The 25,597-nt window shown below is 56.4% G+C and overlaps 7 protein-coding genes across 7 annotated transcripts; 4 read left to right on the plus strand and 3 right to left on the minus strand.

Annotated features, from left to right (window-relative positions):
* Positions 1-61: 61 nt before the first annotated feature.
* On the minus strand, positions 62-1,458 carry J3D65DRAFT_625629 (3' exoribonuclease family, domain 1-domain-containing protein). The gene is made up of 2 exons (XM_066800356.1): positions 1,015-1,458; positions 62-922 (listed from the first exon to the last, which is right to left on the minus strand). Exons 1-2 carry the CDS (start codon positions 1,311-1,313, stop codon positions 448-450), a joined length of 774 nt encoding a protein of 257 aa, XP_066655608.1. The 5' UTR covers positions 1,314-1,458; the 3' UTR covers positions 62-447.
* Positions 1,459-4,931: 3,473 nt separating this feature from the next.
* On the plus strand, positions 4,932-6,766 carry J3D65DRAFT_646064 (benomyl/methotrexate resistance protein; the record flags this gene model as incomplete). Its single annotated transcript, XM_066802253.1, has 4 exons — positions 4,932-5,126; positions 5,205-5,557; positions 5,619-6,441; positions 6,518-6,766. The coding sequence occupies 4 exons, from the start codon at positions 4,932-4,934 to the stop codon at positions 6,764-6,766; spliced, it is 1,620 nt and encodes a 539-aa protein (XP_066655609.1).
* A 707-nt stretch (positions 6,767-7,473) lies between these two features.
* On the plus strand, positions 7,474-9,904 carry J3D65DRAFT_603436 (N-acetylated-alpha-linked acidic dipeptidase-like protein; the record flags this gene model as incomplete). Its single annotated transcript, XM_066798213.1, has 2 exons — positions 7,474-8,395; positions 8,448-9,904. The coding sequence occupies 2 exons, from the start codon at positions 7,474-7,476 to the stop codon at positions 9,902-9,904; spliced, it is 2,379 nt and encodes a 792-aa protein (XP_066655610.1).
* Positions 9,905-11,371: 1,467 nt separating this feature from the next.
* J3D65DRAFT_382840 (cell polarity protein-like protein) lies at positions 11,372-14,474 on the minus strand. The gene is made up of 3 exons (XM_066795786.1): positions 13,171-14,474; positions 11,676-13,121; positions 11,372-11,624 (listed from the first exon to the last, which is right to left on the minus strand). Exons 1-3 carry the CDS (start codon positions 14,389-14,391, stop codon positions 11,550-11,552), a joined length of 2,742 nt encoding a protein of 913 aa, XP_066655611.1. The 5' UTR covers positions 14,392-14,474; the 3' UTR covers positions 11,372-11,549.
* Positions 14,475-15,099: 625 nt separating this feature from the next.
* On the minus strand, positions 15,100-16,927 carry J3D65DRAFT_625649 (inhibitor of growth proteins N-terminal histone-binding-domain-containing protein). The gene is made up of 3 exons (XM_066800357.1): positions 16,569-16,927; positions 16,274-16,521; positions 15,100-16,225 (listed from the first exon to the last, which is right to left on the minus strand). The coding sequence occupies exons 1-3, from the start codon at positions 16,618-16,620 to the stop codon at positions 15,302-15,304; spliced, it is 1,224 nt and encodes a 407-aa protein (XP_066655612.1). The 5' UTR covers positions 16,621-16,927; the 3' UTR covers positions 15,100-15,301.
* A 177-nt stretch (positions 16,928-17,104) lies between these two features.
* On the plus strand, positions 17,105-19,255 carry J3D65DRAFT_625652 (histone deacetylase 3). The gene has a single exon (XM_066800358.1). It carries the CDS (start codon positions 17,399-17,401, stop codon positions 18,893-18,895), a length of 1,497 nt encoding a protein of 498 aa, XP_066655613.1. The 5' UTR covers positions 17,105-17,398; the 3' UTR covers positions 18,896-19,255.
* Positions 19,256-21,597: 2,342 nt separating this feature from the next.
* On the plus strand, positions 21,598-24,593 carry J3D65DRAFT_382884 (calcium/calmodulin-dependent protein kinase-like protein). The gene is made up of 5 exons (XM_066795787.1): positions 21,598-21,851; positions 22,231-22,770; positions 22,900-22,950; positions 23,051-23,295; positions 23,362-24,593. The coding sequence occupies exons 1-5, from the start codon at positions 21,837-21,839 to the stop codon at positions 24,506-24,508; spliced, it is 1,998 nt and encodes a 665-aa protein (XP_066655614.1). The 5' UTR covers positions 21,598-21,836; the 3' UTR covers positions 24,509-24,593.
* Positions 24,594-25,597: the final 1,004 nt, after the last annotated feature.

The following is a 25,597-nucleotide window of genomic DNA, read 5'->3' on the forward strand; positions in this document are numbered from 1 at the left end:
TGTGGCGTTTTTTCTTCTTGTGCGATTTCATTTCTTGTCTATTTTCTGTTCCTTTCCTTTTCCTTGGAGCCTTTTCGTCTTTCTTGTCTCATCTTCATTGGGCTGTTTGCCTGGCGAGCGATGAAAAAATTGATGGGGCTGAGTTTTTCAGATATGGCGTATGTCGGTTGCGGAAAGAAGAGAAATGATATGACCCGTTTGAGGGTGAATGAATGCTTGAGATGATGCTTGATGTCTAGGTTGTGATTGTGTTTTTGGCCTACATGTGCTCTGATTTGGTAGACTGGGTGGTTTCTACTCGGTGCCTGGGCTGCTCCTGAACCCTTGCGAGAGGAACGTGCCTGATACCATCCACCGTGGATTCTTTTGATGTATATACCTGCCGTACTCATCGCTAACAGGACCAAAATACTCCAATGGGTTTGATTTGCTCCTCCTCTCTTTTTTTCAACCCAAGCTCCCTTCAACCATCCTCCGCCCATGCGCCCTCACCACTTCATCCAGCAAGTCCCTCATCCGCTTGCACCCATCCACGCCCACCGCCAACATGGGCTCCAGCCGTGCCAGCGGTGCCTTGGTCTCCATAACGCACACGGCCACGCGCTCCGTGTCGCCATGACAGGCAACGGTCAAAAACGGCACGTCGGACTCTTCGAGGGCGTTGAGGTCGAGCAAGGGATCCGCGCCCTCGTTGTTGGCGTCGTTGGACACGATTCCTGATGTACACGCGACCAAGTAGTCGGACATGGGCACGCCGGCGTCGATGAGGGCCAGCGTGGCGGCGTTGATGCAGGCGGCGAGCAGCGAGCCGTCTTGAGAGAGGATGTGCAGCGAGATGGTGATAGTGCTGTGTGGGTAGCGCGATGTGTGCAGGGTCGAGGCGAAGGCAGAGTGTAGTGTATGTTGCATTTCGGCGGTGCGTCTGCGGTGTGAAGCGTCAGTCAAGATCCATCCATCCACCTATCCACGGCCTGGCATCTGTCCAGGACATCAGTGCAGGAGAATGAGACTCACTTGTCGCCCCTGGTCCTCCTCTTGCGATCCACCCCACTGAAGCCTGCGAAACCTATCTCGACCTCGATATTTGCCCTGTCGCCGTCCGCGCCGCCGCCTGCCGCTCCCGTCGGTGCACGGCGACCCTCTGTTGGTCCTGTCACCACGCAGACCACTTTCGTATTGCCCATCTCCAGGTATGCGGAGCCGTCGGCTGCGGCTTGCGTGCTAATTTGCGCATTCACCCGGCGCAGCTCGTTCCATCGCCGGCCGTCCAGGCGGAGCAGCGCGAGCGAGTAGGCCGATGTGTCGAGAGGCATTGGGAAGTACGGAGGGGAGGAAGAACGCGTCGAGGGGCGCAGCGAGGATGCTAGAAGGAGTCTCTAGCTGGGCGAGTCGAGGAGAAAGCGGGTATCGTGGTGCTGGCGTGGTTATGGGAGTTGAGGAGGTGGAGGTAGGTTTGGTGGTAAGGCTGATGAAATTCGCTTTGCCCGCGACGCGGGTGATCGACGGCGCTAGCAACTAGCGTAAAGTGGGGTGACGTTTGACGCGCTCCGCTAGCTTTTTCTTCTTCTTTCCCGGCTGTGTTCCTTTTCATCGCACTTTTGTGAGGTGTCAGACAGCAACATTGAATGCGCCAGTTCGTCCGTCAATGGCGGGCTTTCATTTCCATCGCCATCGTTATTTGCATTACTTATCTACCTCCATCTCTTCCTAGAGTCACTGTCCTCCCATAATGGCGCCGATCCATTCGTCACCGCGCGTGGGCGCCACCCCCCATGAGCTGAGACGTTCGAAACGGCAGCTTCGAAATACTTAAGACGTGGTGTGACTTCCATGTATTTGGCTGACCTGGCCGCGGAAGGAACTTTCCAGACAATTATGATGACCTTCAATCAAGGGGCTGCACTGATGCTGTCCAACTCTTCCAAATGGAGCATTGAACACTCCAGGGGACACGAACTTGGACTCCGTTTGTGGCGGAAGACGACGGCCCAGATTTACGTTCTCAAGCTCAAACCTGAAGGGCATATCAAGCGAGACATTCTCTGGACTGTTTTGATGGTGTCGTCCAATCCTGGTCCACATAAGGCTCGGAAAGTTCTCGTGTTATCTCTGCCCTAGGCATCTCATCCCACCACTTTTCAAAATTGTCATGACCGCTCAAAGTCGCACATGGACTATCGACGCCCCAAGAAAACTCCCCCAAATTTCTCGTTCTACCCCGGAACCCGACCCGGCTAGGCGCTCATTCGCATGGCTGCCATATCGCTTCACCACGGAAGATTTGTAGTTGACCACTGGCCCGACTGAGAGACGTACCCTGCACCACAATAGACAGGCCCAGTTTGGACAGAACGCGTCGGCACACACGTCTTGCTTCACCCAAACAGGCAGATGTGATGGGAACATTCTCAGACGGAAGGCTTTGGCGCTGGCAAATGCGACGGCTTCTTGCAGCAATACATCGTGCTGAAGAATGCGGTGTTGCTGCGTGCGCCGACCAGTGTCAGTCTGGCCGAGGCGGCCTCGCACGCCACAACAGAGCTGATTTCTAGCAACACACCATTGTTCAAAGGGCCGATGGCGGCAGGAAACAGAGTCACCGTGTGGACTCAGGGGAGCGGCGGTGTGAGCCGCTTGGCGAACCAGGTGAGTTTCGATAGCTGCTTTGTTTTGTCACTTGGTCCCGCGTATTTCTTCTGCTCTGCTCGTTGATCATCATGGCGCCATGTCGACGGCACGTCCGATTACGATGCTGATGTCAGACGAGCTGTTTCAGCCGCGGGTGCTACCGTCAAGGCAATGTCTTCGTCTGACGAGAAGCTTGAGCTTGTCAAGGAACTCGGCGCCAAGCACAAAGTTGATCACAAAAGGCTCCCAGGAAAAGGCGTCGATCATTTTATGGACACTGACGGCTCCTAGACCACTGAGCAATGGTCGAAGAGCGTCAAAAACGGCGACCTGTCGTGCCGACTTGGCAGGGAGTCAGGGTTGATTCCTCTCATTTGGTGAGGAGGCAAGACTGGCGCACGATTGAATATGCCGACAGAGGATCCGAGACCCAAGCTGACCCGTACCTAGTTCGAGTCGATGGATGTGGGAGTGCAGAGACGAATTGGCGATTCGTCGAGTTTATCGAAGAGCACGACATTCGACCAGTGGTTGGCAGCACGTTCTTGTTTGACGGCGCACCACAGGCGCTGGCCACGCTGCAAAAGCAAAAGCAAAAACGAGATTGTCAAGGTTGTTATCAAGATTGAAAAGTGACGGTGGCACAAGACTCACACCTCGTGGCATGTTGGCTTTTGGTGCGGCTAGCAACGCAAGGGGGCTGAATGCTTCCTAACAGTTGGTAAGCGATTCTGGATTGAGCAATTTGATCATCCATTTCGCAGAGATCGAGGAGAGGTGTGGAGAGGAGGTTGCTACTGATAATGACGTGACCTAGGCGAGTCGAGACCGTCACAGGGATAACAACAGCGGGCAGATATTGTGCGTCGAGCATTTGCATGGCAGCGTGCAGAGCACATGACGCTGAAAAATTCGCCGGAGACTTTGACCGCAACAACGACGTTCGCAATCCAGATGGCGGTCGGGCAGGATTGCCGCCGCAGCTTGCTCGTGAAGTGCACAGATACGAAGCTCGCAACACACAACAGCAGCATTGTGGTTGCAACAGCACAAAAAATCGACAGCGGGTACAGGAAGATTGCATCGCTATCGATGGCATAATTTTTGTGTCAGAGGACCGGACGGCCGCGTTGCCGTTGCATCATGGGAGAGCGATGAGCCAGTCAGCATCTTGTTTCGGCCACAATGGAGGCCGAGGGCGCGAACAAGGACCGCAAGCAGTCAGCTTGTGCGGCACAAGTTGGCCGTTTGCAGAAAAAGGGACAGCACAAGTCGAGTTGCAAGGCACGTGGAAGCGACAATTGATCCGTGTAACCTGCAGCGACACATTGACCCCTCAACTATCAAGACTTGGGTTCTCTCCGACTCTTTATGCTGCTTCTTGGATTGAAGATGGCAGCGACCATCCGACGTCGCACACGGAGAGAAGCGCCGCGCTAGTCGGCTAACCGGCACGCGCGCGACGGTCCGCATGACGGGAAGCCATCCATCAGCCATTGGTGATGATATGATGGTGGTGGTTTTGTGGCGCATCTCCATGGCCTGGTGAAGGCGGCTCGGCTGTGATTGCTCGCGGGCCCCAATTGGGTCGAGGAGCTGGTGGCTTTGGCCCTCTGCCTTCCCCACTGCTCATCACCCCCAAGTTCAGTTCGGCAAAGGCGACCAAGAGGGAGCAGAGGGTGGGGCCCGTGTGCCTTGTGCTACGCGCATCCTGGAGATCGCCCGAGCGGTGGGTTGCAGGTGGTTGGGAGCGTCCGCCAGCTCGGCATCTGGCTTCGTGCTCTGTCCGAGCCTGTGGAATGGGACGACGAGCAGAGACGCCATGGGACCGCCAGAAATTGACTTCCCGGCTTTTACACAATCGCCGTCCTTTTTTCCATTGCTTTGCTTCAAGAGCCACCCTGCCATGCAATCTCTTTGCGCCCTGCCTACGTTTGCGCCGCGTCAACGTCTGCCTTTTGGCGCACATCTCTTTCCTCCGTCTTCACAGCCTCGGTGACGGCAAGAGCGCCCATTCATTTCGTCCCCTTTGCATCTGTAGGCCGCACAGCTTACCTGCATGCTGCCTGCACTGGTACTGCCCGCGGCGACGGAAGCTAGTCTCAGCCTCATCACGACACCACTGGCACCGCCAAGCCAAAGCCTGCCTCTGCAGCTGCTGTTGCTGCCAGGTAGCATTAGATAAAAGCTGGCAGCAAGCCTTCCGAGTCCCAGATTCCCCCATTTAGCTCAATTGCCACTTTTCCCCGACCTCTGCCGCCTCGACCCCTTCTGGCCGCTGCAGTGAACTTTCGCAGCCGGCCATGGCGCGCTTCAATTCCGACACGTCTCTCTCAGACAAAGACGAAAAGTACGAGGTCGCATCCGAGGAGCGGTCCAGCGCCAGCACCAGGGGCGCCGTGCTCGTCACGTCCGACTATGGCATCTACAAGGCCGCCCTGGAAGAGCAAGAGCGGCGGCGGCGAAGAGGAGATGGGATGGAAAAAAGCGCAATCGAGGTCGACAACGACCTCGACATTGAAAAGCAGAGCACGGCGTCCTTCAAGACGGCGTCCAGCTCACTCAACCTGCCTGAGCGATACGAGCCCGCGGCCGAGGACCCCTACGCAGCAGACCCCAACGTCGTCGACTGGGATGGACCAAACGACCCGGCCAATCCCATGAACTGGCCCAAGGGCCGCAAGTGGCTCATGATTTCCGTCGTCTCGGCCCTGACGTTCCTGATACCGCTGGGATCGTCCATGTTTGCGCCGGGCGTGCCCGAGCTGATGCAGGAGTTTGGGTCCGACAGTGAGGTGTTGGCGGGATTTGTGGTGTCCATTTACGTCCTCGGCTTTGCATTTGGACCGTTGATCATTGCGCCGCTCAGCGAAATGTATGGTCGACTGCCACTGTATCATGTGTGCAGTGTTCTGTTCATCATCTTCATGTAAGTCACTGCCCTGCATATCCCTTGGTCTGGATGGTGGTTGAATGCTGACGTCGTTCAGGGTTGCTTGCGCCTTGAGCAAAGACCTCGCCATGTTGATTGTCTTTCGTTTCTTGGCTGGCATGGCCGGTGGTGCACCCCTGACACTGGGAGGCGGCACCATAGCTGATCTCATGCCCCCAAAAGATCGCGGGACGGCCATGGCCATTTGGGTCGCTGGACCGACCATCGCTCCCGTCATCGGTCCTGTGGGAGGTGGTTTCCTTGCGCAGGCCGTCAGTTGGCGATGGGTGTTTTGGGTCGTCAGTATCGCGACTGGCGTCATCACCATTACCGGCTTTATCCTGATGCGCGAGACGTACCCAGTGGCGATTCTCAATGCAAAAGTCAGACGGTTGCGCAAGGAAACAGGCAACACGGCGCTGCGATCAAAGCTCGACTCTGGCCTGGGAGCCCGCGCCCTCTTTCTCCGCAGCATCATCCGCCCGGCCAAGATGCTTTTCTTTTCGCCAATTGTGTTTTTGCTCTCCCTGTACGTGGCCGTCGCCTACTCGTACCTCTACATCCTCTTCACGACCTTCACGACCGTCTTCGAAACGTCGTATGGCTTCAGTCCAGGCATCGCGGGACTCACCTACCTCGGCGTGGGCGTTGGTTGCGTGTTGGGTCAGTGGGCGTTCACTGTCTTTGGCAACCGCACCGCGCGCGCGCATTTGGAAAAAGGCGACTTCGCCCCTGAGCACAGATTGCCGCTCATGTTCCCGGGCGCAATCATGATGCCAATAGGCTTCTTCATCTACGGGTGGTGTGTGCAATACCAGGTGCACTATATCGTGCCCATAATAGGTACGGGATTCATTGGGTTTGGACTGATGCTCTTATTTGTAAGTTTTTGCTCTGCCATCTCCCTTGTTCGTGCGATGATGGCCGATCAATGTCTTCTGCTAACTCGCGACAAAGATGGCTCCCAATACATACCTGGTAGACGTCTACACGATGCACGCCGCCAGCGCCATGGCAGCCAACACGGTCCTGCGGTCGGTCTTTGCTGCCTTCATCCCGCTGGCTGGCCAGCCCATGTATCGTGCGTTGGGTCTAGGTTGGGGCAATTCACTACTAGGTTTTGTCGCCATTGCCCTGATTCCTATTCCCCTGTTGTTTGTCAAGTACGGCGCCATGTTGCGGACGAGATTCGTTGTCAAGCTGTAGGAGTGTCTGTTTGTCCGGGGCGAAGGTGAAAAGCCTGGGTGGTAGTTGTGTTTCTGACGAACAGAGGCTGCAGGACGTGAGCGTCAGAGACGCCAGTTCAACCTTGTACGTGCAAATGTGCATGAAAATGGCATTATTTCTAGGCGGCAAAGGTACCAAATCGACGCCGGTTCCAAGATATCTTAGCGCCCTTCTCCACTTCTCTTTCCACTGGGGGAGAAATGTCGTGCCCTTGTGAATTGTTCGCGTGATCTTGAGGTCGACAGTTGCTCTCATACTGCATTAGAGAGGATCTGATGCATGAAAAGGTGTTGCCGGTCAATGGTTGTCCACAAGTTGTTTGGAGGATGATGTTGGATTTTGCCGTGTCGAGCATGTCTAAATTGGATACGAGATGTGATAGGAGCAAACAGTGAGGTCGAAACAAGCTCTTTGTCTCGCTATCGCCGCCTCGGCTTGGGTCCCCGCATGCCGTTGGACCCCCCACCCTACGGCCTGAGCTAGCTAGCTCCCCGGCCACGACTTGTCGTGCACGTCATTCCCGCCGCCCAAATCGTCAACACCATCGGATTACACCGCTCTCTACTATTTGATACCTCGTCCTCGCCGCTCCTCCCTCGATCCATGGAGCAGCCGAGTCCTGCCATCCTTTCGTGCTCCAGCTTCCGCCCCTGATGATCACGCCCGACGCCGAAAAGCGAGCCGCAATGGCCGACGAACACACGCCGTTGATTGCCGTCGTACCCGTAGCTCCGCGTCCGCCTCGTTATCCTCACCACAACCTCCGCCGCGCCTGTACCTACACCCTCGCCCTTGTCCCAGCATTTGTACTCGGAGCCGTCGTCGCTTCTCTGTTCCTGCTGCCTCCCTTCTTCCCCGGCGATAGCGCCGTCTCCACGCACCAAACGCCCTTCTCCAAAAGCTCGCCACCGGGTCTGAGCGATTCATGGCCGCGGACCGAGGGAATAAGCTTTGCGGAGCTTGAAGACATTTTGAAGACCACCCCGGACGCTGAAAAAGCTCGGGAGTGGAGCAAGTACTACACCGCCGGACCGCACCTGGCTGGTAAGAACCTGAGCCAGGCTGTATGGACCAAGGAGAAATGGGAGGAGTTTGGCCTTTCGAAAGTCGACATTGTCGCCTACGACACCTATCTCAACTATCCTGCCGGCCACCGCCTGGCGCTATTGGAGGAGAGCACCAAGGATAAGCGCGATGGTGAGACGTCGGCGTGGACAGTCGCGTACGAAGCTAGCTTGGAGGAGGACGTCTTGGAAGAAGACCCCACCAGCGGACTCGTCGATAGGATCCCCACCTTCCACGGCTACAGTGCGTCTGGTAATGTCACAGCCCCCTTTGTCTACGTCAACTACGGGACGTACTGGGACTTTGAGGACCTCATCAAGGCCAATGTAAGCCTGGAGGGCAAGATTGCACTTGCCAAGTACGGCGGTATCTTCCGAGGCTTGAAGGTCAAGCGCGCCGAGGACCTGGGAATGGTTGGTGTAGTCCTGTATTCTGATCCCGGCGACGATGGCGAGGTCACCGAAGCAAATGGCTACAAGACTTATCCAGAAGGCCCTGCGAGGAACCCGAGCAGCGTCCAGAGGGGCAGCACTCAGTACTTGAGTAAGATTTGGCGACATTACTCTTCCAGACCAATCTATTGACTGTACTTTAGGTGTCCAACCTGGCGACCCTACCACTCCGGGCTACCCTTCCAAGCCTGGTGCCCCGCGTGAGGACACGAAGGGCAAAATCCCCACCATCCCCTCCATTCCCATCTCTTATGTTGATGCTCTGCCGCTGCTCAAGGCCTTGCACGGGCATGGGCCCAAGGCTGATAGCTTTGGCAAGTATTGGCAAGGCGGTGGCCTTGGATACAAGGGCATCAAGTACAACATTGGTCCCTCTCCCGACAATGTCGTTCTGAACCTTGTGAATGAGCAAGAATACGTCACGACCCCTCAGTGGGATGTCATTGGCGTCATCAACGGCACGATATCTGACGAAGTGGTTGTTTTGGGTAACCACCGCGACGCCTGGATCGCCGGCGGCGCAGGAGATCCCAACTCCGGCTCGGCCGTCATGAATGAAATTGTTCGATCTTTTGGAGTCGCCCTCTCGCAGGGTTGGAAGCCTCTTCGCACCATCGTCATTGCTAGCTGGGATGGTGAGGAGTACGGTCTGATCGGATCGACCGAGTGGGTCGAAGAGTACCTCCCTTGGCTGTCCGAGGCCGCCGTAGCATACATCAACATTGATGTTGGCGCCAGTGGCCCGTCCCTTACCACCTCGGCGGCCCCACTTCTCAACAAGGCACTGATTGAAGCTACCTCCAAAGTGCTGTCGCCCAACCAGACGGTCGTTAACCAGACGATTGGAGACGTCTGGGACAAGAACATCCGTACCATTGGCTCTGGCTCAGACTTTACCGCTTTCCAGGACTACGCCGGTATTCCTTCGGTCGACTTGGGCTTCACGACCAACTCGAAATCGGCCGTGTATCACTACCACTCAAACTACGACTCGTTTGCCTGGATGGAACGCTTCGGCGACCCGGGCTTCAAATACCACGTCGCCATCACCCAGCTCTACGGGCTCCTCGCCGCCGACGTCATCGAGCGTCCCATCATCCCCTTCAACGCGACCGACTACGCCATCGGCCTCAAGACGTACCTCGACAAGGTCGAAGCCAAGGCGGCGGCCTCGACCAAGGGCGGCGCCAAAGACTGGGACACGTCGTCCATCTTCAGCGGGGTCAAGAAGGCGCTGCACAAGCTGGAGCAGGCGGCGTCGGACACGGACGCCACGGCCGCCGCTCTGCAGCAGGAGATCGACGACCACGACATCCCGTGGTGGAAGTGGTGGGAGAAGGTCAAGCTCTACTACAGCGTGCGCGCCGTCAACACAAAGTACAAGTACCTCGAGCGCCAGTTCCTGTACCCGGACGGCCTCGACGGCCGCGAGTGGTTCAAGCACGTCGTCTTTGCTCCCGGCTTGTGGACCGGCTATGCCGGCGCTACGTTCCCGGGCTTGGTCGAGTCGGTTGATGCGGGCGATTTGGAGAACGCGAAGAGGTGGGCTGGTATTATCGAAGGCACGCTAAAGAGCGCGGCTGAGCATCTAAAGGAGTGATTTGCGGATAGTTGTGCAGATGGTAAATTGAAGATAGTGGAAGTGTTTGCAGACGGAGGAAAGCAACGGACGGCGATGAGGTTTGGAATGACTCTACGAGTATGAGGGACGGATTGGATTGGCTAGGAGGCGTAGAACCAAAATGCAACCTGCACGGTATTGGATCAACATCACCTTGAAACACTATGTCTTCATCGTCACCAACGCCACAAGCATGGTCAGTCTTTTTTTTTGGAGTATCCGCTGTGCTTTGGAACCTGCTGGCCGGCGCCATCGCCTGTGCTATCCGCGAGCGGGCGTTTGTTGTTGAATGGCCGTGGCTGCAATGTGTGTCCGATCGAAGATCACCGTTAAAGCCGCAAAACGCAGACAGCGTCGAGGTACTAATGCTGGCAGGTTCTATCGTCACCGGGCGCTTTGGCGTTTCCCATCCACGGGGATCAGCCAGTCTGAAGCATCTGCACCACGCGCGACGGAAGAGATGACGTCGAAAAGGCAAAGCGCAGAATGAATTGGTATATAATGGGAAAAAGTGAGATGACAAGACATCGCGTAGCAATTTTGTCCCGCAACGAATCGACAATGTGTATGCAAATGATGTGACGACTGACGGCAAGCACAATTTTTCAGAATCCACCGAGTGCCCCAAACGAACGAATGAGTGTGACAAAAGATAACAACAACAGCAACAACAAAAACATTAATTTGCGTCCTCTAATAAGACCGCAGTGGCCAAGACGGCAAGGGTGAAATGGAAGGAGGGTGGTGACTAGACTACTACAAGACTTTTTCCTTCTCCCGACGTTAGACGACCAAAAAAGAGGGCCCATCATGGTATACTGCTGCTGCGACAACAAGGCTGCATCCTGTTCTGTTTTGCGTGTGGCATCTCCATCTCGAAAGCAGTCAGTTTGTTGGTTGAAACGGCATCCACCCCAACCCCGAAAGAGAAGAGAAAAGAAACAGGAGGACTCAGAAAAAGAGAATTCCTCCAAAGCAAAGTGTCAATGTGTCCATAGTAGCCAGCCAGCCGCTCAACTCCTGATCCGGATAGAACAAAACGACGGGAGACAAAAAGGAGAAAGGAGAAGAAAGGAAAAAAGATCTGCAAACTTTTCCCTCAATAACAGAGAGGAAAAGGAGAAAGCCCTGCTGATGGGGAGCATCCATCCGTGCGAAGAAGCCAGCACGACGAAAACCGCCGAGCCCCCGAAAGAACCTTTTTATTTTCGCGCGCTGGGGAAAATGCATGCTGCTGCTCACTACAAACCATGGAGATGGGAAATATGATGTGACGGGCCAAAATGGTGAGAGGTACGTTGTGTACGTGAGCGCATAAGGAAGCGCCCCTCGTCCGCTGAAACTGCACTGGCAAGAGTAAAAACGAAACCAAAACGACCAAAAGACGACTGTACAGAACGCAACACAAACAGGCTTTACAATATCAGTTATACGCGCATGTAGGCTAGCAAGTGGAAAGAACGAAGACGAATATGCGGGGGTGGTGGAGGTGGAGGTGGAGGAGGAGGGGGTCTTGGATGTGGTGTTAAGAAAACCTTGATAACGCATGCCACGAGGACAATGCCAAGGATGATTGTGAAGAACAAGCTCAGTGGAGGCTCGGCGGCAGCGAAGAAGGGCGCTCTTAAAAATCATTCGAGACGCTCATGTCTTCGGTCAGTTCCCGGTTGTCAATGCGCTCAACCCGGATGACAAGTTCCTGGACAGCTGTTAGTATCAAATAAGATGCTCTCGTAATATTGTTGCATACCTTTGTAGCCCGCGCAATCTTGAAGGCGAGCGGTGGAATCTTTTCCCTCTGAATGCCCTCGTTGTCGCCCGAGGCCTGTACGAGGCCTTCGCGAGAGTCCTCGAGCACTTCAACAACAGGCTTGGCATGCTTCGACAGCGCCGGGTTGTGGACATTCTCGATAGCCTCGCGGGTCTTGTAGCTGATTTCGTAGACCGTGCGGCTGATGTCGTTGACGTACGTGTCAATGTTGGACTGGGGAAGAGGACCGTTGGAAGGTGCGGTGCGGATTTCCTGAACCAGGGGTTGGATGCTGTTGACCAGGTCGGTGGTCTGGTCTTGAAGGTAGGTCTTGATCTCCTCCAAGCCACTCGTCTCCCTTACGATAGGAATAGACCCATTGAGGTGACCGTTTGGTCCTTCAGACTTTCTCGATGACCAAGGACGGGGAGAGCCGGTTACGGACCGACTGTACCTCGTCGAGTCTATGCTGACGGCGCTCGCATGACGGGAGTGGCGCCCATTTGCCATGCCGTAGTAGCTTTTGCTCAAATGGGTAGGCCGGGCTTCGACAACTTCGTAGTCTTCCTCTCCTGGCTGAGTGGGTCTGATCTTGACAGTCTTGATGAGCTCCACCACGGAAGTTGTCAGGTGCGACGCTGCGGCATCGAGGAGAGACACTGGCGAAAGACCCGCCGAGGCTGCATGATTCTGCGAAGCGGTGATGAGGTTACTCGCTGTAGCAGAAACCCGAGATTTGAGCTTCTGTTGCTTCTTTGCGTGGCCCTCGTCATCGCTTTCCCCGCCACTGGAGTGGTAACCCACTTCGACGTCTGCCGTAATGGTCCTGACACAGCTGACAACATCCTTCATGCATTCCACAACGTCTTGCGGATCGGCCTTGCGGGCAGTCTGCAATAACTGATCGATGCTGAGCTGGAACTTGGTAACGTGGACGTCCTTGACCATTCCGGCTGGGTCAATGATTCCACCGTCCTTGGTGTGGACAGACGCATCCTGGGTAAAGGTGGTGCTAGCTGAAGAGGCCCGGAGGTGCCTAACCTGGGCCTTTGCGCGGGCAAAGCGGGACTTCCACTCCTTGATTTCAGCCTCCAGTTGAGAGACTTGGTTTTGAAGCCTTTCCTCCCTTTCAAGATGATACGTGCTTCTCTCGGAAAGAGAACGCATTTCCTGGAGGAATTGAAAAGCCTCCCGTCGGACTTCTTCTGTAGCCTTTTGTTGCTCTTCAAAGTCTGCCTCCAACAGCTCATAGCGCTGTTTCCAGTCATTGTCGTTTTCAGCACCGCGATTTTGCTCCAACTTGTCCAGCTGCACTTGCAACTCCCGTGCCTTTGCTTCGCTGTCGGCTTTGACCTGCTCAAGCTCAATCCTCAAAGAATCGTTGACTTCTTGTGCGTGGCTCAATTTATTTTCCATGTCATCGTCCGGCGCATTCTTGTTGAGATCCTGTCAAGTGTCAGTGCCAAGCAATTGGGTGCGACGAAGCAGCTGTTACATTGTCCCTTTCCTCCGTCTTCAGCTTCTCAATCTCAGCGTCGCGGTCTTTCAGCTTGAGCTCAAGCTCCTCGAACTTTTCCTTGAGTTGAATTATCTCCAGGTTGAGATCCGCCACAACCTTGTCCTGCTTAGGGTGAGCTTCGGCCTTTTTGGGGAGTAATTTTTGCCTTACGTCCTGAGCCGGGGCGCTCTTCCTGCCAGAGGTCCTCCGGCTAGTTCTCCGGACAGCATCCTCCAGCCCAAACGCGTCATGATCCTCATCATCATCATCTATGCCGCTGGGATCATCGTCGTCTTCGACGAGCGTGCTCTTGGTGGGCACAATGGTGTTTGACTGTGATTGTGATTGCTTCGGCATCGGACCTGGAGGACCCCGACCTGGTCCGCGAGGACCCGGAGGAGGCCCACGGTAGCCAGGCGGAGGTGGCCCTCTTCCCATGCTCCCAGAACTCGGTGTTCCCCTCCTGCCGGGGCCCCGACTGCTTGCAACGCTACCAGTAGGACTGCCGGGTATAGAGAGGTCTGCGCGATCGACGAAGTGAGGGAAGCGTCTCTCTAATTCGTAAAAGACATCGGTGGCAAGTTGGCGAAAGCGCTCAATGGGGAGGGTTGAGAGCTTCTGCCGCGCCTGGTTGCGCTTGGGATGGTAATTGCTCTTCGGCGGCAAGAATTTCGGCGTGTCATTGTTTGGGTTGTTCGGGCCTCCCTTTCTTCGCTCGTCCTCTCTCCGGATCGACTCGTCGTAGACGTCGGTGCTCAGCTCTTGGAACTGCACGGGCGACAGGCGGAGCAGCTTGTCTCTGGCGCGATTGGGACGCAGGTTGCCCTTTTCGTCGCGGAGGTATGGCGCCAAGTAGCTTTTGAGCATGCGGTAGTGGTCCGACAGCGACTCTTCCAGCATCAGGGCTTTTCGGCTGGTTATACTCTCTCGGTCCCGGAGACTGCGCGCGTACAATCCACCTCCGTCGCTCGAGCGAGCGATGGAGCTGGGCGGCGAAGGCTGCCCGTTCGGTCTTGCCAAGCCATTGGGCATCCCTCCTTCGTTGCTTATGGTAGTGTGGATGGAAGCAGGCGGCGTCGCGAGCTGGTTTCGAGGGGTGGGCAATATGCTGGGCGAGTATGGGTTGTCGATGGCTCCGGCGTAGAGGTTTTTCGAAGGTGGAGACCAGGCGTTGGCATTCTCAACCGAGATGGGGGATACCGGACTGTGACCAGCCATGAAGCCTGCGGTGTTTGGAGTATGCGCTTAGCCGCAACAAGGTCCCCCTGGTGCAAGAGTTGGTGGTTCAGAGCGGCGGCAGTCGCGACTTGAGAGCCGACGGCATTCGAATTCAAATGTCAAATTCGACGAGGAGCAGTGTGCGATATTGAGCACAACAAACGGACTATGACGCTTGCTCAATAGAATGCAGCGGCGCCCTTGGTGCGAGACCGGCGGCGCGCGGCGAGGGCGTTAGTTCAGGAACAGCCGCGACTTGCACAACGGCGCGGACGGGTCGAGCGAATGGCAAGGGCCGGAGCGGTCCAACAAGCAGCGCGGGAGGAGGAGGAGGGATTCTGTCAGCGGTGACAGAATGGGAGCTGTTTGGGATGGCCCACGGCGTCAGGGGGCTTGCTTGGTCGGTGGGTCGGCGCAATCGATAGCGGCTGCAAGGGCGGTATGTAATTGTGTGGCGTGCGGTGTTTTGGGGGGGAGGTCCCGGTCCAAACGTCAACAACAGAGACCTAACGAGTGTTGTGGCGAAGAGCGTTTGAGATGCAAAGGAGAGAAAGGGTGTTGAGGAAAAAGGGAGAATGCTATGGTTCCCACAAGCTGCGCAACGCCGCGGGGGCCAGGGGTCCCCAGTCGCAATCATTCTCCCTAGGACCGTTTGGTGCACCCTTCTCAGCGGACGCTAGGCACATCTCCGCCAACGCGTATACGGGCACTGCTTCTAGAACGTCTGCTCAATTGGACACTTCGCTATGGGTATAATTTTCGAAGTCTACACGTCCTCCGCCTGCATCGCCAATCCCAGCCCTCGGACGTCGTCGCCGCGCGCCATCTGCTGCCAGCGCCTTTAAGCGAACACCAATCATGCCTCATGGCACACATCTCGCTCTCCAATCGTGCCCTTGCTGACGCAGCCTTACCGGATCTTTTTCTTCTTCTTGTCGTACTTGGAGTTGGGATCGCAGATGGGGCACAGCCACTCGCCCTTTGGTTCCTGCGCCAACCCCACACATTCCCAATGGAACCATTGGATATCGCACTTCGGGTTGTCGCAGGCGACCATGTCGCCAAAGCTGACGCGCTCGCAGATGCAGTATGCAGTGTCGTCCGCGTCTTCCTCCATGTCGCCTCCCTCGTCGTCTGCTGCCCCATCGTGACCCAGCGCCGGCGCGTCCTCATCCGACCCGTCACCATCACTGAGCATGCTTTCGTCGTCGCCCGTCGTCGATGGTGATGCTCGCGTGCTTCCCATGAGCCTCCGCGCCGACTTTTTCGAGATGCCTGCCTTTCCAATCTTCTTGCGATTCGCCTTGCCAGGCAGCACTGTTTTGGTCTTCTTCGTAGGACGCGGCCCGGCGCTTCCCGCGCGGCTACCTGGTGTTGCTACCTTGGGCGTTCCAGGACCTATTGAAGACTGACGTGCGAGCGAGGAACTAGCTGGGGGAAGCGACCCAAGATGCAGGCGTCGACGCTTGGTGTCACTGCTCACCGACATTTCTCGCTGCCTGTTCTGAGCAGCTGCTAGGTTTGACCCAGGGGGCATGTTGCTCTGATTGAGAATTGTCCCAGAACTGCTGACTCCAGGAGAGCTTGCTGTTCGTGCTTGGCCTGTTGCATGTGCCAGCCTTTGCATCGTCAAGGCTGCCAGCGGTTGCGATACTTTGGTGTTGGAAAGCGAAGGAATGGGAGTGTTGGCTCCTGTTGCGCTCGAGGAAACAGGGGGCACAAGGTTTCCAGGTGAATCACGCAAAAGAGAGGGGAGCTGAGGGTCATGCGCTATGGAGCCGTCTGTTGTCAGGTCCTTGATCTTGACGTCCAGGCGCTTCACGTGGCGGTCCAGCTGTGCCATGTCAGTTGTGCAGCGTTATGACAAAAACACGAAACGTACAAGTGAAGCAGCCTTTTCGGCCAAGGCGCATTTCTCCTCTTGGAGCAGCTGTGCTTTGTCGTAGTTTTGGAGGATTATCTTGCTATAAGCCTCCTCCTTGGGATTTTTCACCAAGCTCGTGTTGAGCTTGACAAATTTCTGGAGACTGCTGTCGTGGCGTTCGATTGTGTTGGAGCAAGCCTGGATCTGCTGCTCTTTGGCTTGCATCTCTTCATACAAGTGGGTCACCTCTGCAGGCAAATTTGCAACTTGAAAGCGTCAGTAGGAACAAAATCGACCAATACCAAAGACGAACCATCGTGAATAAACATCTCGAGCACCGAGGCCGGATCGTCGGTGAGAGCCATGGTGAGAGATTAGGTGGCTGGTGTTTCAGGGAGGGACGAGCTCCTAGACTCCGGCAGACGGTGGCACAATGACACGATCTGAGAGCAGATCGAATGGACGAATGAAGGTTGATGACGTGAAGATGAAGGCGCGATGAGCGAAACCACTTGATTGATGGATGACGAGGCGTCTGTGGCGACTGCCGAAAAACAGAAGAGATTTTTGAAACACCAACGCTCGCAGTGAAAGCCACAGATGGCGAAAAGTGTTCACCAAAAAGTAGAAGCGTCGGCGTGTCAGTGATGCAGTTGGTGGAAATGAGGCGAGTGTCGTGAATGTTGATCGCCGCGACATTTGGCTGAGAGAGGCTTCTCATCACGTGCCAGGGTGTTCTAAATCCAGATTCGGTAAGCGTAGCCGCATCCCAAACGGGCCTAGCGCCCGCCGTCAATCTCGTCTGGGCATCTCCGAACGATCCCCCAGATTGGTTCCTGGCCGGCGTCGCACTACCAAACCTCACCTACCAAACTGCAACTGTTCTACAAGTCGGCCCTCTCACACGTCACCCATTCAAGCTCAACACCGAGCCAAGGAACTTAAAGCTGTTGGAATAAACGCCGATCAGTTTGACACGCCAGCCGTCAACCTAAACGCCATCGCTTGCCAAACCAAGAAAGAGCAAGGAATCATTCACGAGGCTTTGAAACTACAAGAATCTGAACCAGCACTGGCCCTGATCACGCGTAGCCTCTCTGCGCAAAGACAGCGCGAGGGCGGAGTCCGCCCAGCTTCCCTGAAATGGCATTCAACAACGAAATCGTCCAAGCATGGGTGGCGCCAGACCCATCGCCGCTGACGACGAGCGTCGAGTATCTCAGCTACAAGCAGCTCAACGCGGCCGACAAGGAGCGCGTGCACCAGATGGAGGCCGAAGAAAACGGCATCGAGCGGCCGCAGGGCTACACAGTGTCCTTCCACTACAACCCGGAGGTGGAGCAGCACCACTTTGGCAGCAAACACCCGATGAAGCCATGGCGGCTGCAGCTGACGAAGCAACTGGTCTTTGGGTACGGTCTACACTATGCCATGGACCTGAATGAGTCGCTACCGGCGTCCATGTCCGAGCTGGCGCGCTTCCACGACAATGACTACCTCAACTTTCTGCGCTATATCAAGTCTCCGGCCGACATACAGAAACGCCACCGCGAGGAGCTGAACCGTTACGTCTTCACCGATGAATTCAACGACTGCCCCATCTTCGACGGCATCTGGGACTACGTGACGTTGTGCACGGGCGCGACGCTCGAGGCGGCACACTCGCTGTCCTCGGGCCAGTCCGATATTGCAATATCGTGGTCCGGAGGCCTGCACCACGCCAAGAAGCGACAGGCATCGGGGTTCTGCTACGTCAATGACATCGTTCTGGCAATCCAGCACCTGCTGGAAAAGTACGTGCGGGTGCTCTACATCGACATTGACGTGCACCACGGCGACGGCGTCGAGGCCGCCTTCTTCAACACAGACCGCGTCATGACGCTCTCCTACCACAAGTACGGCGAGTTCTTCCCCGGCACCGGCGGACCCGACGACACAGGTCCCAAGGGGTACACGGAGCCCGGGGCCTACTTCTCGCTCAACGTGCCGCTCGAAGACGGCATCGACGACAAAGACTACGAGTGGCTGTTCCGGCGCATCACGGGGCGCACCATCGAAGTGTACAAGCCGCAAGTCATCGTGCTGCAATGCGGCGCCGACTCGCTGGGCGGCGACCGGCTGGGCAAATTCAACCTCAACATCAAGGCGCACGGCAAGTGCGTCGAGTTCGTCAAGGCGCACAACCTGCCCATCCTCGTGCTGGGCGGCGGCGGCTACACGCCGCGCAACGTGGCGCGCACGTGGTGCCACGAGACGGCGCTGTGCGTCGGCGCGACGCTGCACGACGAGCTGCCCAGCTTCATCCCCTACCGCCAGGCCTTCGAGGGCCCCTCGCACGGCTCCGGCCTGCTGTACCCGGAGCTCAACATCAAGCGCCTCTCCCACCCCAAGACGTACGAGCGCCGCGACCTCGAGAACTGCGCCGCCCGCTGCGAGGAGCAGCTGCGCTGCGTCATGCACCACCCGGTCGTCTCCATGGCCCGCTATCCCCAGCTAGGCACCGTGCTGCGCGCCAAGCAGGAGGTCGACGCTGAGATTCGCGAGGAGCTGGAGGATAGAGGTATTCAGGATGAGGTTAAGCGGCGGAAACAGGAGCGCGCGACGGGGCGGCGGGGCGAGTATAGGAGTATTGTGCACTAGAGCCGGCAGAGCAGAGCGGGTTGCTGAAGAAGACGAGTTGCGTGTCGGTTGGCTATAATACAAATAATGGAAATTCAAGCAGAGTGCGCCAACGCAGTACCATTCGCAGCATCGACAGTTGCTTCACACTCCATCTGCCTTTCCTCATCGCCGTTCTCCATGCCGTCCTGTCCGCCTCGACCACCAGATCCGGGGTTTGTGCTTGCTGACAGGTAAGAGGAAGACAGAAAATTAGGGGCGCAAAAGACGGTCCCGATTTTTCAATCGGAGAAGAGCCTAGATCCACACTGCTCAGCGTTCGAAAAGGGATACTCGCGCGAGGCCTATTCGAAGAAAGCGTCTCCTCAGAGTAAACATGGGTGAGCGAAGGTAGCTGGGCTAGTCGAACGAATGAATCAATGTACGAATGATTGAACGAATGAACATTGCAGATATGCCAAGCTCTTCTACTCAATAAGCATCCCGCTTGCACAAGCTGCGGCTGGAGTGTAGTGTAACTTAGGCAGACGCGGAAGGTTTTGCTTGACCAACCGACAATTCATTCGGTCAAGACGTCTTGAGCTTGTTTTGCGGCGGGTCACTAGCTGGATGCAAGTATCCAGGCGTGAGACGGATGAATTTGTAGAGAGAAAACATGAATAATGATAAATAGTGCCTTGAGTTGACCATCAGATCTAAGAAGGGCGGTTTCACCGGTTTCGACAGCCCTGATTGGTTCGAAAACTGGCGCAGAGCTCATGTAGAGAGTACAGTACCTGTTGCAGACTGGAGCATGTGTTTAAGACACGTTCTTGGCCGTGGCCAGCTCGAGCACGCCACGTCGTCAGCGGGGTCATCTGCAAAGCGCCAAACATGTCGTCTCATGTGCACTGTTCCCCTGGTTGGCTTGAAGAGATCGGACATCTGAAAGGACGAGACCGAGTGCGCTGCGGTAGTACGTCCGTACTCTTGTTGGTATGCCTTGCCGGATGGTGGCCTGGCTGTAGAGGATGGCAGGTAGATGAGGTCGGAACGGACGGAATTTTCCAATGACAACAAACTGGGGTGCGGGCTCGGGAGGGGACCAACGGTGGGGGTGGAGAAGGTGGTGGACTTTGTGCAGCTCTATAAGCAGCCTCGCGTGGTGGCCATAGCTCCAGGATGTACAAGACCCTTGCAGGCTGGCATCTGGGATGTTGGTAAGCAAAACGCTCTGAGCTGTGAGCCTTCGAATGGCGCCAGACAGGCAGGAGAAAAGTCTGGCGTGCTTGTTTCTCCCCGGAGCACGCGTTCACACAGCAGAGGACTCAGCGCGGCAAGGTTGGTGCCCCTGGGATCATCTCTGCCGCTCAAACATGCAATCTTGCAGCAGGTGGCCCACGCTTGCTGTGTGGTTCCCGGCGCCGGGCTCGCGCTAGTGCGCTTTCTGCCCGTGGGCCGATGCTGCTACTGGATGGCCTGTCAGCTTGGTGAGTGGCAGGGCCGTTGTTTTGAGCGCCAGCCCTCGCGCTTCGCGAATTGAAGCCTGGCGCAAAAAGTCGCGCTATCGGGGAGCATCCGGTTGCGTTGGGTCGTTGGCACATGGCTCGATTTGTTTTGGTCAGGCACCTGGCACTGGAACGGCTTGAGTCAATGTGCAGGCACTAGGCGTGGGAGTACGAGAAGGGAGAAACTAAAAGGCGGGACTGGCGAATGAAAGGTGGGAGAGAATTGTGCACAGCAGCATTGCGGTGCGCCTCGAGTGCGGGCGACAATTGGCCATGGGCGGTAGTGAGTTGACGTAGTGGTGAAGATCAGGAATGGTAGCATGGCAAAGCAAGCGCAGCGCATGCCGGTACAGAGCTGAGCCGAACGTCAAGTCTCACGTCACCAGCTCTCAGGACCTCACGAACTTGGCGGGAGCAGGACTGAGGCGAGGCGAGGCGAAGAGAACCAGTGACATTGGGCTTGTATGGATGATCCTTGCCGTTTCAACCAGTCTGACGACAGAGGATCGGATGCCCGGGCAGCAAAGACGAGCGACAGGACCCTTGGTTTGGATGCCAGGAATGCAGCGAGGACGTCACCCTCATGATGCCACCATGCATCGGACCGAGATGAGGCCCAACAGCCACGGGCTCGAAGGAGACAACGGCGGGCGACGGGCGGTAAGGGGGATGAGGGAGTGAAGAGAGAGAAAAGAAAGCGGTGACGTGTTTGACTGCGGGTGGCGGTATCCGGTTCACCTCAGTTGGCGAAGGAGCTGGCTGGCGCGGACGGCGAGTGGGAGCATTCGGTTCAGGTGGCACGGGTGGAAGACTGGAGGTGGTGCGGTGCGGTGGTGGAGCTGAGGCGTTGAGGAAGTTGACTGGGGAAGGAATATTTGGCCTCTGCTTCACTTCAGGGACCTGACCTCATGTGGAGAGGCATGGGCTTACGTCATGCAGGTCCATCACGTCCGGGTGTCTTTTACTGCCCACTGCCCGCTGCCCGCTACCTGGCCTTCCTTGGATCCGTCCGCCTGGGGAATGGACGAATGCAAATGGCAAATGTCCATGAATTGTAGCTTCATGTACACCTCTCCCCTCTGGCCAGTCGGCCGCCGCCGCCGCCGCCGCCGCCGCCGCCGCCGTCGCTTTGTGGCGTCCACAGGTACCACTACACTGCTCTTGTGGTAAAAGGGCAATACCTGATAATCCAGTGCTCCCTCCTGGCCGGAGCCAGACGTAGATATGACTTATGACTTGTGCCCATCTCCCGCCCGCCCGTCGCCCGTCTCTTATGCTTGCCAGGCCCCCAGAGAGCCGCATCAACAACACCACCTCATCCTTCTTTTGCCTCTCGTGCCGCCAGCGTGTTGCGCTTCCGCCGTCTTACCTTAGCACCCGCTGCACCGCCTCACGCCAGCTGCTTTTGCCTTGCTGCGGCTCTCGCCCGACCCCCAAACTGAAGTCAGTGAAACGGAGCAAAAGAGGCAGACAACATGCCGATGATCGAGGTGAGAATAATCCTGCTTCAGCCCACGCCGTGCGGAGGGCGTCTTGGTGCCCGGACGACCTGGATCTGGAGGGGTGCGGACCAAGACCAAGACGGTGCTCGCTGCCACCCGAAACGCGCGCCCTGCCTGGAAGACCTATGTCATAGGCCCTCCGCCCACTCGTCATACCCTTCCCTCAAGACGACCCTCAGCCGTCCTCTCTCTTCCACTCCTCCATCACCACCGCCCGACTTCTCTTTGTCTCCGCTCCTGTCACCCCCTCACCGCTCCCTCGCCGTCTTCTTTCGCTCCACACTGCCCGACGACGCCCTGTCCTGTCATCTTGCTCGGCCTAGTCCTTCACCTCCACCTCCACACACTAAACATGGCCACGATACAGAACTTCAAAAACTTCCTGCGCCATGGGAAGCAGGCTCGCGCCGCCCACTCGCCTCATGGCGAGCCTACCACCAACGTCTCCCCCGTCCACGCCCACCAGCAGCAGCAGCGCAACTACGCACCAGCCCCCGCCGGCGACCACGCCTATGCCGTGAGCGATCCCAATTTTGTCGAACACAAGCCGTTGCAACAAGCGCACGTTCCGCAGGCAGATTACTCAGCTGCCGCTGTCAACAACCAGAATGTCGCAGCTCGCGCAGGTGACGCTGCTGCACGAGCCGCTGGAGATCACCACAAAGCAAAAGCTGCCGCCAAAGAGAAAAAGGGCAACTACGACCCCTCGGTGCTCGAGCGCATCGTCGCCGAGGAACGCGAGAGCAAAGGCAAGATGCCAAGATACCCCGGCCTCGACCGATGGATATTGGTCGAGAAAATGGGCGACGGCGCCTTTAGCAACGTCTACCGCGCAAAGGACAGCCAGGGCCAATACCCCGAATGTGCCATCAAAGTCGTCCGAAAGTTTGAGATGAATGCCAACCAGGTATGTGGCCGTCTTGTTTCCGTTTTTCCTCCAGGTCGTCCGTCGCTAGTGCGTCCAATTGTCGGTGTGTTTGCTGCGCATTCTGTCGTCATCCCTTTGCAACTTGGTGCCAACGTGGTGGTGGCTTAGGGCGACAAACACCTTCATCCGGATGTCAAAAAGGTCCCCAAGACCGTGGAGGTGCGCATACCACTGACTTGAGCGTGCTGGCGGTTGAGGACACGCATCCCCACCCCCTCCATATGTGTCTCCTCTGGCACGGGCTGACTTGTTCGCGCAGAGAGCAAACATTCTCAAGGAGGTCCAAATCATGCGGCAGCTGGACCATCCAAACATTGTCAAGCTCGTCGACTTTTCAGAGTCGAGTCAGTACTACTACATTGTCCTCGAACTATGCCCTGGCGGAGAGCTTTTCCACCAAATAGTACGCCTCACGTACTTTAGCGAAAACCTGTCACGTCACGTCATCGTCCAGGTCGCAAAGGCACTAGAGTACCTGCACGAGGAGGCCGGAGTCGTCCATCGGTTCGTCATGCTTCCTGCTTTGTCCCTTGGCTCGTCTCCACGATGGTACTGACGTCATGCCTCTAGTGACATCAAGCCTGAGAACCTCTTGTTTTACCCAGCACCCTTCATCCCCACAAAGAACCCCAAGCCCAAGTCTTCTGACGAGGAAGACAAGGCGGACGAGGGTGAGTACATCAAGGGTGTTGGTGCAGGCGGCATCGGCACCATCAAGATTGCCGACTTTGGCTTGTCCAAGGTTATCTGGGACAGCCAAACGATGACGCCATGCGGCACCGTTGGTTACACGGCTCCCGAGATCGTCAAGGATGAGCGCTATTCCAAGAGCGTCGACATGTGGGCCCTTGGCTGCGTGCTCTACACGCTCCTGTGTGGCTTTCCTCCCTTTTACGACGAGAGCATCCAGACTCTTACCGAAAAGGTCGCGCGGGGACAGTACACGTTCCTGTCGCCATGGTGGGACGACATTTCCAAGCCGGCTCAGGATCTCGTGTCGCACTTGTTGACCGTGGATCCCGAAAAGCGCTATGATATCAAGCAATTCCTCAACCATCCCTGGATCCGCGAGTCGGAGGAAGAGACTCACGCAGCCGCCGATGCGCCCCCGCTCGCGACGCCGCTCCAGAAGCAGCCGCCTGCAGCATCAAACATCCCCCCGGCCCAACTTGCATACCTAGACGACATTCCCAGCGCCGGTGGCCGGCGGATGGACTTCCGCTCGCCTGGTGCCGTCAACCTGCGCGAAGTCTTTGACGTGAGTTATGCCGTGCATAGACAGGAGGAAGAGGGCAAGCGCCGCAAGAACTTCAAGCAAGGGTACCGCGGTGCCAACCCCATGAATAGCCTCAACGCCCTGGACGAAGAAGACTTGTACGAGGAAGAGGAGGAAGCCCAAAGCGCACCATACAACGCCAATGCCACTGACCTGCCCGCCAAGCTGCCTAAGAGCCAGGCTGCCGACGTTAGCTCCATGGAGCAAAAGATGAAAAACACATCGCTTAGCGCGGCGGCGCAAGCACGGCAGCAAGCAACCAGCGCGGGCCAGCGAGGATATGGGCAGCACTCTCCAAGTGTCGCAGCCGCTGCAAAGCGCCAGGTGCGCAGCAAGGGACCCTTTGAACTGAGCCTCGACAATGCGACGCTCCTAGGCAGGCGGCAGCGAAAGCCGGAGCCTAGCAGCTTGCGTGAACAAGTCGCGGCAACAGGTCCTTGAGCACAAATCCCAGGCATCGACATTCCTTTGACACAACTCCACTCTCTCGTATAGTCTTCCATCATCGCTTGGGTAGACGAGGATCGACCAGCTATCCAGCGTCCAACAGACAGACGCACAGCTAGCTACCTGCATGTGCACGAGCTCGACAGACGAGTTGTTTTCTTCTCTAGAGCACTGCCTGCGAAGGCTTTGCTTGCCTCAAGTTCCACCACCCAATTGCGATAGACGAACACACCACAAGTATTCTCAGAAGAGCCTGCTGCCTCAATGTTTGGAGCATGCAGAATCTCAGACCAGGCAGTAACACAGGTGGAAACGGAATAGGATCGATACTCCCACTCTTCTTTTTCTTCTCCCTTCTCCAACTCCAGTGCGGGTTCTCATCACACATTCGTGATGCGGCTAGGCAAGGCAAGGACACGGCGCCCTCTCTTTTTCCTCTCTTTCCATGTTTTCCCTTTTTGCCCTCCTTTTGTTGCTTTTGTGGTTTCAGCAGCGAGTCCCCCCCTTTTTTCTCTTTTTTTGATTCATGAGAGACTACTACGGCGATTTCATGGAGCATGAGGATGATGAGCGGCTGGTGAGGGCAGAGCAAAGTGTCGGTAGACAGTAAGAATGAAGGACGGAAGTAGTTGATTCTCTTCTGCCTGCTGTACGAATTTGAGTGACATGCTCCGTGACAAGCAGGAACACCGTGGGTGTTGGCAGAATGAGACTTGCTGGTCTTTTCGCGTTGATGAATGACAGCTCTTACGGCGGGATTGACGCTCCCTAGCTTCCTTCATCCGCGCATTTTCAAGTGCTTAGGCGCAGCCACAGTGCCAGGAGCGACTTTCTTGATTCAATCCCCAGCGATCATGAGATTTTCCAATACATGTATACTGTACACATATACCTCGACGGGGTTTACCATCTGGCTTGCCTCGCAACACTACATCAGCAGGCGGGCAACAAACAGGCGGGGATTTGTCAGATGCGGGGTTGACACACGCTACTAGCAGCAAGGCTATACCGCATTTCGTCTCGAGTCCCTTGGGGCTACCAGGAGGATGAGGGCAGCGGCGAAATCCATGACGCCATCGGCGC

The sequence above is a fragment of the Phyllosticta citribraziliensis genome, assembly GCF_038025025.1.
Source record: "Phyllosticta citribraziliensis strain CPC 17464 chromosome Unknown J3D65scaffold_6, whole genome shotgun sequence".
In the NCBI taxonomy this organism is placed as follows: domain Eukaryota; kingdom Fungi; phylum Ascomycota; class Dothideomycetes; order Botryosphaeriales; family Phyllostictaceae; genus Phyllosticta; species Phyllosticta citribraziliensis.